The sequence below is a fragment of the Lycium barbarum genome, chromosome 5, assembly GCF_019175385.1.
Source record: "Lycium barbarum isolate Lr01 chromosome 5, ASM1917538v2, whole genome shotgun sequence".
Taxonomy (NCBI): Eukaryota; Viridiplantae; Streptophyta; class Magnoliopsida; order Solanales; family Solanaceae; genus Lycium; species Lycium barbarum.
In genome coordinates, this window is record NC_083341.1 from 2546748 (window position 1) to 2559795 (window position 13048).

General features: G+C 36.1%; 1 protein-coding gene across 3 annotated transcripts; it reads right to left on the reverse strand.

The window, feature by feature from the left end:
- Window positions 1-281: 281 nt before the first annotated feature.
- Window positions 282-6375, reverse strand: LOC132640117 (eukaryotic peptide chain release factor subunit 1-3-like). 3 transcript variants are annotated; one of them, XM_060356555.1, is made up of 2 exons: window positions 6224-6375; window positions 282-1918 (listed from the first exon to the last, which is right to left on the reverse strand). In XM_060356555.1, exon 2 carries the CDS (start codon window positions 1868-1870, stop codon window positions 557-559), a length of 1314 nt encoding a protein of 437 aa, XP_060212538.1. In that variant the 5' UTR covers window positions 1871-1918; window positions 6224-6375; the 3' UTR covers window positions 282-556. The 3 variants fall into 3 exon arrangements, with proteins under 3 accessions (XP_060212538.1, XP_060212539.1, XP_060212540.1); XM_060356556.1 differs by having other exon boundaries at window positions 282-1913; window positions 6224-6357; XM_060356557.1 differs by lacking the exon at window positions 6224-6375 and adding an exon at window positions 2829-2846.
- Window positions 6376-13048: the final 6673 nt, after the last annotated feature.

A 13048-nucleotide genomic window follows, 5' to 3' on the forward strand; every position in this document is an offset into this window, starting at 1 on the left:
GCTTCAAGGCATATTCTACTTATGCTTAAATCTGAACATCCTATAAACAGAAGATCTCTTACATCTATAAAAGGAAGCCCGGTGCTCGAAGCATCCCCGTTCACGCTGGGTCCAAAGAAGGGCCGCAACCTAAGGGGTATGATGTAGGCAACCAAGTTCAGTGGCTGATTCCACGACTCGAATCTAAAGTCTATTACAAACAAGACATTGAGTCCCATTCACCATAAATCAAAATTTTCCCTGCTATAAACTCAAAAAAATTAATATGACAGACAGGCCAATAAAACAATCAAGAAGTCCCCTTCAATTGACATTTGTTCGAAAGAAATCTGTTCGCGTTTAAAGGAAAAACAAGTAAAGTTTACAACAGAAAATACTCATCAATTTATATTTCGCATGACAGCTGGTACCTCATTGCCATGCTAACCCCAAAACTTCCACCAATTGTAGATCTCTCATCCATTACCTGGACTTAGTAGACAGACATAACTGACTTAATCAGAATCCTCAAAGTATTCTCCTTCATCAGATGGCTCGTCAAACTAACATAACTGACTTAATCAGAATCCTCAAAGTATTCTCCTTCATCAGATGGCTCGTCAAACGAACGCAGGTCAAGCTGGTACCGAAGAATTCCTCCAATGCCACCAAATCCTCTGCAAAACTGTGACCCCTCTTGAGACCGGTTAGTCACAAACTCGAGCGAACAACCAAAAGTTTTGTACTCATTGGCAAACCACTCCAGCAGCGGCATTTTGTCCTGAACCTCCAATTCAGCTGACGTGGCAGGATCCTTGAAGTTACTATTATCACCCTCTTGTAACTTGTTTAAGTGCTTAATGACAATCTCATTAGTCACACTATTTTTCAGTACGTAACGGTTTATATCAAGATTTTCCCACACAATTAGGGTTTCAACAGCTCCCATCTCCAAACCTTTTATTGTGTCATCCACGCCAAATACATACTTTCCAGTATCTTGACTGATTTCCTCAAAGAATTTCCCTATCAACCGCTTTTCTTGTATAAACTTCACATTAGCGAGAATCTCAGCAGACAGCTCGATCGCCTGATTGAATCCGGCTTCCCCACCGTACGACACGTCGACCACGTTAAGTATCTTCGCTTGTAAGCGCGGGTCAAACATATCCGATTGACTTAGCTCGGTTTTAAAATCAGCAGACCCCGCAAGTATTAGTCCGGATACATTCGGCTGGCTAGTAGCCGGGTTAATATAGAATTGAGTAGCGAGCTCTGCCGTCTTCCTCACGTAATTATGGCGTTTCTCCATTCGCAGACGAGCGAAACGAAGAGCCGATTGACCTCCTCTTCCGTGCTTCTTCGGGAGGTCAACCGTGAACTTATGAAGAACTTCTCGTGTGTTGCCACTTAAGGTCCCGAAAAGAGTCCCGTTACCGTCCATGACGATGAAACCAAACTTCTCATCAGATTCCAATAGTTCACCAAGAGGTTCGGTATGAAACTTGTTGTCACATAAGTATAAAGACGCGTTTATGGGTTTAAAAGGCGTAAGATCGAACGTGACCTTTTTTTCCTTCCCGTCATCCGTCACTATAGTTCCCGTATAAAGCAGCAACCCATTAGGAGGAACTTTGTTATAAAGTTTAAGCCTTTGTTGGGCAGATGTTATTGCACCGAGCACAGACTGACGGTTTACTCTGCTCTTAATATTTGATGCAGTACCGTATTCTTCTGCAAGCATTTTGGTAATACGAGATATCTGATCACCAGGGGGTATGATAAGAGAGATCATGCTCGTGCCGTTTCCTCTGGCAGATTGTAGGGCTTTGATTAATTTTTTCATTTTCCATATTTCAATATTCTTATCGTTTTCTTGGCCGTCTGCCATTATTGCCAAATGATCCCAAGCCCCTGCTCAGCTACGAATCAATCTGACCTAGAGGCATATTGAAAACAAATTAGAGTCCACATAGATCAAGTACGTAAGAAATGAAGAAACATGAGATAAGAAAATAAACTGCAAGTGCATTCCAAAGTACTCCCTCCGTCTCAAATTATTTGTCGTGTTTCTCTTTTACACGCCCCTTAAGAACACATTATTTAGGAGTGTTTTGCTTTTTTACTCTTTTACCCTTATTTATGTCTTAAAATATAATCTCTCTTCATTGAATATTTACTCTATAATGGAGACGTTTGTCATCTTCAAGAACAATGACTACTAAGGGTAAAAGGGGAAAAAATAATTAATTTTGTCTTTGAACTTCTAAAATGACAAATAATTTGAGAAAACTATTTTTAGAACTCACGACAAACAATTTGAGACGGAGGGAGTAATTATTTTGGAGAAGGATGATCAGGATTTATTAAATGAACACATACTTCACATCACCACTTAAAAAAAAAATCAGAAGTACTTAAAACAGATAGATTTTTAGCATCCTTGTATCAGCTATCTAACAGGTCCAAATTGAACAAACAATTCTGTCTTATCGGTTTACGTACTCAACAACATGCATGTGCACTTTAAAGGAAGAATAGATAGCAATACTGTAGTTTCCAAAAGAGAATTATGCTTTGTTGGACTCCGTGTACTACCTTATCTAAAAGCTAAGTTGTCAGAAAGGTGACCCTTTTATTTATTTAATTTACGTGTTCAACATGCCACCGTATCCTAAGATGCATTTTTTTTTCTTTGGATTACGAGTTAGAAATCTTTTTCTTGATGAGCGGCAATGAGAGTTGAACTTAGAGTCTCTGCTTGCGTTACTACTATGTTGAGCCTGTTGAAGTATGTTGTATCACCTTATCTAAAAGCTTAAGTTGTTAAAAAAGAAAGAGACACTTACATTCATTTATGTATTTTACGTCTTCAACGTTCTTCATACATTCATTTATCTATTTTACGTCTTCAACGTTCTTCATCAAACATAAACCGACAGACTTTGCTTTTTATAGTACCTATATCTACCATTCCACTCAATTACAACAACATACCCAGTGTAATCCCAAAGTGGGGTTTGGGGAGGGTACAATGTTCGCAGACCTACTTCTCCATTTGTGGGTAGAGAGGTGTTTCCGAAAGATCCTCAGCTCAAACAAAAGAAAAAAAAAAGGAAAGGAAAGGAAAATAAAAAGAAAAGGAATTCGATGCAGATACAAAAAATATGACAGCAAAATAGCAAAACCATTTCATTCAATTCTCAAGCAAATTTACTTAGAAAAGAGAGAAGTACCAACTACTCCATTAACTACAAAACATCAAATGGTATCCAAGTCCATGTCACAATGTGACTATCCTCTAATTCTGTCGATGTCTGAATGATAAATTTCTAGGCAAGTTGACATCTTCAGAAATTTCCGGCACTTTTCGCTTGCCTTGATACACCCTTCTCATGCTATAGTTATGGGTGTTTTTATTGTATTCTTCAAAATTTCAAAAAAGACTTGCTAGAAGTTGGACATACTCCCATCACAAACTTCTGCTTTTCTTTTACGAACAAGTATAATTGTATTCATCAATCAGAGCACTAAGAAGGTGCTGGATATTCACATAGCAAAAACATAGTGCCCATTGCAAATACCATCACTAAGAAATGTTCTTGATACAATTTAAAACTGTGTCAAAACCTCATCAAGATAGACCTTCAGCTTCAACAGCAAAAAGTTCAATAACATGTTTAGATTCACCATGGAACACAATACATTAACTCTCTTTTCTTTAACAACCTAATAAGAATTAAAGCTACATTGTTCAGATGATGATCATTGGAAACATGATTACGGAAGAACCTTTTCATAGAGGAGAGCGATAGGCCGGTTTGAAGAGTGAATCGTGAATGTTGAACTTTCACGATTAAGAACATTACAAATCTTCTTTTTTGTACAGAGTGTATCTTTGCAACTAACTCAATCCACTAAGCCTCAATCCTAAACTGGCCGAGTTCAACTACGAAATCCTCTTACCCATTCCGCGCTTTTCAAGCCCATTCCCTTCCATTACTAAATAGACTGTCTTTAACCAGAAAAAATACACCAGCTGTAACTAACTGCCAGAAAATTAACTTAGGCTGGCCATGAAGAAGATCAAACTCACATACCTCAACTGAAAGTGAGCTCCGGTTTAAAATCTCGGAAGTACAGAGCACTTCTATAAATATCTAATCAGACACCACTAAAACAACTCTAATACCTCAAGCAAACTAAAATAGTTGCATAATATATAACATGACATTTATGTGAGTTGGGGCTCAGGGAGGAGCCACAATGGTAGTTAGTTCGGCAGAACCCGATAACTTTGGCTCAAACCCTGTATTTGTATTAAGAAAATCATTTAATATTACAAATAATCTATGCAGAACCCAGTAAGCAAAAAGAATTGTGGTCCAGAACCCATAAACTAAAATTCTGGCTCCGCTTTTGGGCTAACTACACTTTATTACAACTACCCCCGAGAATATAGATCAATTAGCTAACACTTCATACCATAAAGCAGTCACCTTTAAGGTTTCATTATTAATCTTAGATCATTTTCATTATTTACCCATTAATTTCTTTAGTAGCAACAAAAATCATAAAACCCCAGTTCAGAATTTCTACCATTTTGCAGAAGTGCTAACAAAACTGATGCAAGGAACCTAATATAATCTATACCCATATGAAACAAATTCAAGAATTGAAGCAAATCCCATCTATAAATTCCCATTTAGATGAATTTTAACCAATAATACCTTCAATCCAACCAAAACCATATCAAAAACTACAAGCTAAAACATATAGGAAAATCAGGAATTCCAAAAAATACAACAAAAGACTCCAATTTTGAGGGATATCTACCATGAATAACTTCAATCGAACAACACCATATTAAAACTATAAGCTAAACCATAGAGGAAATCAAAAATCTCAAAAAATCACAGCTATACATTCCCATTTTGATGAATTCAAACCAATAATACATTCAATCCAACAAAACCCATATCAAAAACTACAAGCCAAACCATAAAAGGAAATCAGGAATCCCAAAAATCACAGCTAAAGATTCTAACTTTGAGGAATTTCAACCAATAATAACTTCAATCCAACAGAACCCATATAAAAAACTACAAGCTAATCCATAAAAAGAAATCAAGAATCTCAAAAATCACAGCTACACATTCCCACTTAGATGAATTCCAACCAATAAGACATTCAATCCTACAAAACCCGTATCCAAAACTACAAGCTAGACCATAAATGGAAATCAGGAATTTCAAAAATCACAGATAAAGATTCCAACTTTGAGGGATTTCTACCATGAATAACTTTTTTTTATCCCACATTTTGGAGGATCTATAATGTTTCCACACTTCCCCTCCAGCGTAACTCGAACCCTAGACCTACCGGTCGTGGATGGAGGTGTTTTACCAACAGAGCAACCCTCACTTGTCTATTACCATGAATAACTTCAATTTAACAAAACCCATATAAAACAAGCTAAACCATAAAACCAAATCAAGAATCTCAAAAATTCACAACTAAAAAGATTCCAATATTGAGGGACTTCTTTCATGAATAACTTCAATCCAATAAAACCCATATCAAAAACAACAAGCTAAACCATAAAACCAAATCAAGAATCTCAACAATCACAGCTAAAGATTCTAACTTTGAGGGATTTCTACCAATAATACCTTCAATCCAAAAAAATCCATAAAAAAAAAAAAAAAAAAAAAAAAAAAAAAAAAAAAAACTACAAGCTAAACCATAAAAGAAAATCAAGAATCACAAAAAACCACAGCTAAAGATTCCAACTTTGAGTGATTTCTACAACGAATAACTTCAATCCAACAAAAACCATATCAAAAACTACAAGCTAAACCATAAAACCAAATCAAGAATCTCAAAAAATCACAACTAAAGATTCTAACTTTGAGAGATTTCTACCAATAATATCTTCAATCCAACAAAATCCATATAAAAAAAAAGTACAAACTAAACCATAAAACCAAGTCAAGAATCTCAAAAAATCACAGCTAAAGATTCCAACTTTGAGTGATTTCTACCAATCCAACAAACCCCATATAACAACTACAAGCTAAACCAAAAAAGGAAATCAAGAATCTCAAAAACTCACAGCTAAAGAATCAAGAATTTCTATTTTCTACCATGAATATCTTCAATTTAACAAAACCAATATCACAAAAAACAAGCAAAAACCATAAAAAAGGATGCAAATTTTGAGAGATAAAGAAGGGTATAGTACCTGTTTAAAGCAGTGTTTGGAGTAGCTTGAGCAAAAACTGATTTTGAACGTGTAAAATCCCTATATTAATTGTTTTCCTATGTAGGAAATGATATAAATTGACTTTGAAGTTTGTACTTCCCAAAAAGGAATCTTAGGCAATATTTTTAATAAATACATAGGTTTGGTATAATCCTATGAAATAATTAAGATAAATTTTCAATGTTTGGTAATTAATTTTTTTTTTATTACCAAAGTGGAAATATTTTACAAAATTTATTACATGTGAGAAAATATGTTATGAATAATATAGTTCAAAGTTTAAGGTTAATTATTTTGTTTATTATCATTACAAAAAACACAACAGTATTGAAAAAGATTTGAACAAATTTAAATGAATAGTAAAACTGCAAGAGCACGACTTATAAATCGTAGCGCAAAATGGCAATTTATAAATCTCACTTTAGAAGTGCAATTAAATTGCATTCGACAGCCTTAAGTTATAAATTACAATTGTTAAATACGACATATAAATCGATGTTTCATAAATACGACTTATAAATCACATTTCACAACATCGGCTTATAAAGTTGATGACATTGGAGTTTCCCTTGCCCAATTTGAAACTTCAAGACAATAATTATTTTTGAAATACATTGACTGAAAAGTGTCATTGAATGTTGTTTCTACTACAATATAGGGAGATTTACACAAATAGGATCATTTTGAACCGATATTTAACTTTTAGCCTCATTTTAAAAAGTCGTGCAAAAACTATCTTCGTGCTAAAAGTTGGAGTTCAATTCCTATGATGAAAAGATTTTTCTAGCCACAAAACCAGCAAGATTTAGTACGAGAGATTATTAGGAGTTCTGGTGAATGAGCTTGCCACAAATCCCGACGAATTACCAAAATTTTAGTACAAGTTGTATCGTAACTTTTGAACAAATTGCTAATCAATTTTAGCGAATCGTTAGATTTTAATAGATGGGTTTGTCACAAAATTATGATAAATCATCAAAATTTTAATAGTGAACAACTATAGCCTTTTATATAGATTGGGTGTTTGTTTATGGCAATAAAGTGCTCACTTAAAGCGACAAACAAAGATTGTTTACCCCTTAAAAGGTACAGTTAAATTTATTAGTGGTTTAAAGAATACGTGAATTGATTTGTTACAAGCAAGAAGAAAATAATAATAATATTTAGGTAAATATAAGATAAGGAAAATGATAAATAAGATATGTAAGCCTGGGCTGAATGAGTCTCGGAGGAATCTCTTAATGAGGATGACCACCGATGAGCTCTTAGTCTTTAAAAACACTTCGAATCCGGAACAAAAGAATATAGACGGAACAGTTTTGCTTTGGAATAGAGAATGAATTGTATAAACGAGTGTAAGTAATTGTATTTCGATGGTTTTACATTGAATCCGGATCGGTTATGTAACGTTAGTTCTTTTTAAATGACCCGTACCAATTCTCCGATTGATTTGATCCGAACTCACATGGGGTCGCTTTTCTCGGTCTAATTAATTAACACTTCATTGCTTGACTTCATCTGTCACGTGTTCCTCTCCTCTCATGCCACGTGTCAAGCTATATGTTTCCATGTATACAGAGATAGAATAATTTTAGAAGATGAATTATCTACGCCTTGAACTGTACTATCGGTAAATTATATCACAACTTAAAAATAATTCGTTCACAATTCATGGAGAAAATCTTGTAGGATTTGCTTAAGAATTAAGATACGGAAAAGCACGTAGTTCAAACTTCAAAGGCCAGGGTTTGCACATGTCAATGTCTCTCTTCGTTTCATATTTCATGTATATAATATGGGTTAGAAAATAATGATAATACGACAAAATAGTGTCACATGTCATATCCAAAAAAAAAAAAAAAAAAACTCATCAAAGTTAAAAAAAAAAAAAAAAAAAAACTCGACTGAGAAAAACCAACATTCTCGTTAACTTTTATGTTTTTGACAATGGGATGTTTGCCTCTTTCTCTATTTCTGATATAATTCTTAGTTATATATGCTGTCACAAATTTTTTATATTGTCGGTGCAGTTTAACCAATAATAATATATTGGTTACTATTTTATCGATATTCACTTCTAATTTTTTAACAAATAGTCAGATTACATAAATTTTTATTATGTTGTTCGGGCAATTTAAAACTTCATTACTTTTGAAGGATCCGATACACACCATCGATATTTTTGAAGAATTCTGTTGTAAAAGAAATGCACCAATTATAAACTAAAGCTTCAAAATTATTGACACAAGAACTGAGAGAAGTAGGAAGCTTTTATTTTGTGTGTACTTTCTATCAAAAGATGAACGCCTATTTTATAAGGTGAAAGAACTACCCAAGAGTTACATTTCTTAACTAGGACATCATTTACATTCATGTATAAGTAGAACATTCATTGAATGGACATCCACCAAATACATTGGAAATAACACTCCCCTTTGGATGTCCATAGATAATGCGACCCGTTAAAACCTTACTAGAAAAAACCCAGTAGGAAAAAATCCTTAGTGAAGGAAAAAGACTACACACGTCTTGTAATACACATTGAGTGTTAACTGCCTCATTAAAAATTTTACCAGGAAAACCCAGTTGGGACAAAACTTTGGTTAAGGGAAAAAGAGTACAACGCGTATTTGCTCCCCCTGATGAGAACTTCAGTCCAAATGCTTGAATCTTCGCATTTCAATCTTGTGCACCATCTTCTCAAAAGTTGCAGTTGGTAAAGACTTAGTGAACAAATCAACCATATTATCACTTCAGCGAATCTGTTGCACGTTGATATCACCATTGTTTTGGAGCTCGTGTGTGAAGAACAATTTTGGTGAAATGTGCTTTGTCCTATCTCCTTTGATGAATCCTCCCTCCAATTAAGCAATGCATGCTGCATTATCTTCATGTAAGATTATGGGTATTTTGTCACATTTCAAACCACACTTTTCTCAAATAAGATGTATCATTGACCTCAGCCACACAACTTCTCGGCTTGCTTCAAGAATTGCTTTTATCTCAGCATGATTTGATGAGGTAGCTACGATAGACTGCTTTGTAGATCGCCAAGATATGGCAGCATCCCTACATATAAACACATAGCTTGTTTGAGATTTAGTTTTGTGTGAGTCAGATAAATATCCTGCATCGGCATAACCAACAAGATCGGGACTGCAATTGTTAGAATAAAATAAGCCCAAACACCAATTATAAACTAAAGCTCGAAAACTATTGACACAAGAATTAAGAGAGAAGTAGGATGTAACACCTCGTAACGTCGGACGAAAGTTGGACTCATAAGATGATAATATAATGGAACCAATATGAGGGTTATAGGAAGTGTTTTGAAAACCAATTAAGTCATAAGAAATGTCTTTGGGCAAAGAAAAGTTGGAAGCCACTCTACGGGGCATGTTTGCAAGTGAGTTTATGGAATGTCTTACTTACAACGACCACAACACCTCTATTAATTTGGATTTTGGGAAACCGTCCTTGATGAAAGTTGTAGCCCTTTGAAATATCTTTCCAACGGTATATTATGGGCCTCAAACGGACATCTGTGCAAAGAGTTATGCCCATTATACGACAGACTGTCCGAGCAGAAGAATTTCGACGGACCATTTGACGGTCCGTAGAACATTTTGACGGTCCGTAAAATAATTATACGGTCCGTCAAATGGTCACAGAGAACCATATTTTGTTGGGCATTTTTACGGTTCATTTTGACGGTCCGTAAAACAATTATACGGTCCGTCAAATTGACTTAGTCCAGCGTAAAATGGTCACAGAAAACCATATTTTGCTGGGCAGTTTTACGGTTCATTTTGACGGTCCGTAAAACAATTATACGGTCCGTCAAATTGACTCAAGCCAGCGTAAAATGGTCACAGAAACTCAATTTTTGTTGGGTAGTTTTACGAACCATTTTGACGGTCCGTCAAACAGTTTGACGGTCCGTAAAAATGGGCGTAGAATTGCCCGATGGGTCAGATTTTAAGATGTTAATAACAGACCCAAACTCATTTTTTTTCATTCCCATTTCTCCTACACGACTCAAGGGTTCTCTAGAGCCATCCAAACACTTCATATGCAAGGATCCAAGTGAAACTAAAGATCCACTTCATCAATCCATTCAAGTCAAGAAATTCCATGGAAGGTGGAACTAGGGTTTTGTTCAAGTGAAGCATTTCAACTCAAGGTTTATTCCTACAATAACCAAGGTAAGTTTTATGATGTTTCATGATGATTAAAGTGTTGATAAGTTCTTGGGAGAATAGTAAATGGGTTTGATAAAGAGAATTATATGAACTATGCTAGGGTTTTTGGATTGTTGACTTGGGATTGTTGTATTCATATGGGTGATGAAGAATGATGTCAATTACATCTAATTGAGATTGTAGAATCAGCTAGAAGTAATAGAATGGGGATTGGGGGAAGAAAACACCATTAATGAAGGTTGTGGAGCTTCATGCCCACCAAGTGTTTGATAAAATGCTTAGATGAACAAAACATGGATATTGTTGCTAATATAGAGTCCCTATGACCTGTATTGCCATAGATTAAAGTTGAAGGGATTGAAGGACATTGTGATACGCTCAAAAGCAGGAAGTTAAGGTATGTAGAACTTCCATCCACATGTGGGAATCTATACGTTCTTCCCCATGATCCGTTTCTTAAAATCTATGAAGTTCAAATCCTAGGGCATTAAACCCAACATATTGGTAGCCCATAATTATGTATGTATGTACATGAATTTTGTATCTATGTTCGTTATTGTATTCCTAATCTTCCATTATGGATATTAGGAATCCTAGCTTAATCCATGAATCATGAATTCTTCCTCATGAGTTCTCATTATGTTCATATGAAACTGTATGATTTTATTTTGCAAGTTACAAGCATGTTTTCAAGTCAATTACAAATATATGATTATGAACTATTGTATTACTCATAAATCAAGAACATGTTTACAAGCTATTTCATGAAACCATGTTTACAAGTTATTTCGTGAAATCATGATTACAAGACAAGTACAAGTTAATTCACGAAAGTCATGGGCTTCTTAGCCAACTATATTATGTTCATGTTTTGGGAGTTGCACGAATTACTGAGAAGGCTCAGATAGCCTGAAACTATGTAGCCACCATAGGACAAGGATCGCTCCGCCCAGTTAGGACGATACCTTATTTTTTCACTGAATGGATCCATCAGGTACGTTACCACCTTATACCCTGGCAAGGTATAGGGGCTCTGCTGGTCCGGCGAGGTACCAGACTCCACGTATCCACGTGGTGATATCATGTGTCGGTTTATGAAATGCTCTCCCTACTTATCATGTTTTACTCATGTTATATATATATATATGTACTCATGCTCATGCTCATGTTCATGTCCAAGTTTTCAGTTTCAGTTCTTATCATGTTATTCCATGTCCCATGTTGTTTCTTTCGGTTGCTTTACATACCAGTACATTCAATGTGCTGACGTCCCCTTTTATTGCCCGGGGGCCTGCATTTCACGATGCAGGTACTGATATACAGGACGACACATCTGCTCAGTAGGACAACATTCGTATCAGCTTATTGGTGAGCCTCATCTCACTCGGGGTTTAGTCAACTTTTGTTTTATGATTAATTATGCATCTAAAGGTATGCCGGGGGTCTTGTCCCAGTAAGTATGTTTTCCAGTCAGACTCATGATAGAGGTTTCATAGACTAGATAAGTCAGTTATGTCATGTAAGACATTTGGAGTCGTATAGCCATTTTGGCTCACTCATGTTTAAACAAGTATAAAATTAAGTATTATGACTTACCATGTTTTATAAAAGCTCATCATGCATTCATGTTATATTCCGCTTATGTTATGTATCATGATGATTCAGCAAACCATGTGGTTCGCTCGGTCACATGCAGTCAGGCACCGAGTGCCGTGTTACGTCCAGGCCATGGTTCGGGGCGTGACAAAGCTTGGTATCAGAGCCTAGGTTCAAGTGTCTTTAGGGAGTCTATGAAACCGTGTCCAGTGGGGTCTCTTTTATATGTGTGAGGGCCCCATACATATAAACAGTTGACCACCAAGACATTCAGGATTGTCTTATTTCTTTCATATTCTAGATCGTGCAGTTAGAGAAATATTTTTAGGATGGCTTCCTAATTCATGCGTGTACGTGTTTTCAGAAAATGCCTTACAAAAGAAATTACAAGAAGAGAAACACAGCCACCAGCCAAAGGGCTGCCGCTGAAGTAGCTCACGAAGATACTGTTCCGACTCAGGCAACAGCTACAGCCGCCCCTACCGTTACACCTCCTAGTGCTTCAGACAGGGATGTTAGGAATGCTATCAACATGCTTACCCAGCTGGTAGCAGCTCAGGCCCAACGTCAGGAATCTGGGTCAAGTTCAGGAGGTAATGGAGAGTCCTCTAAGACGAAGGATTTTCTCAGAATGAATCCCCCAGTATTCACGGGGACGAAGAAGAATGAAGACCCTCAGGACTACATTGATGCTCTCCAGAAGATCTTCAGGATTATGACAGTTACAGAAACCGAAGCAGATACTTTTGGAGCTCATCAGCTGCAGAGCATTGCTAACACGTGGTATGAATCTTGGGAATTGTCCCGAGGTGAGAATGCGACTGATGCTACATGGGATGAATTTGCTAGTGCATTCCTAGACCACTTTATGCCAATAGAGGTCAGAGAGGCTAAGGCTGAACAATTCCTGAAGCTCAAACAAAATGGCAGGTCAGTTCAGGATTACTATTTAGAGTTCGTTAGCCTGGCTAAGCATGCCCCACACATGTTACCCGATATGAGGGCA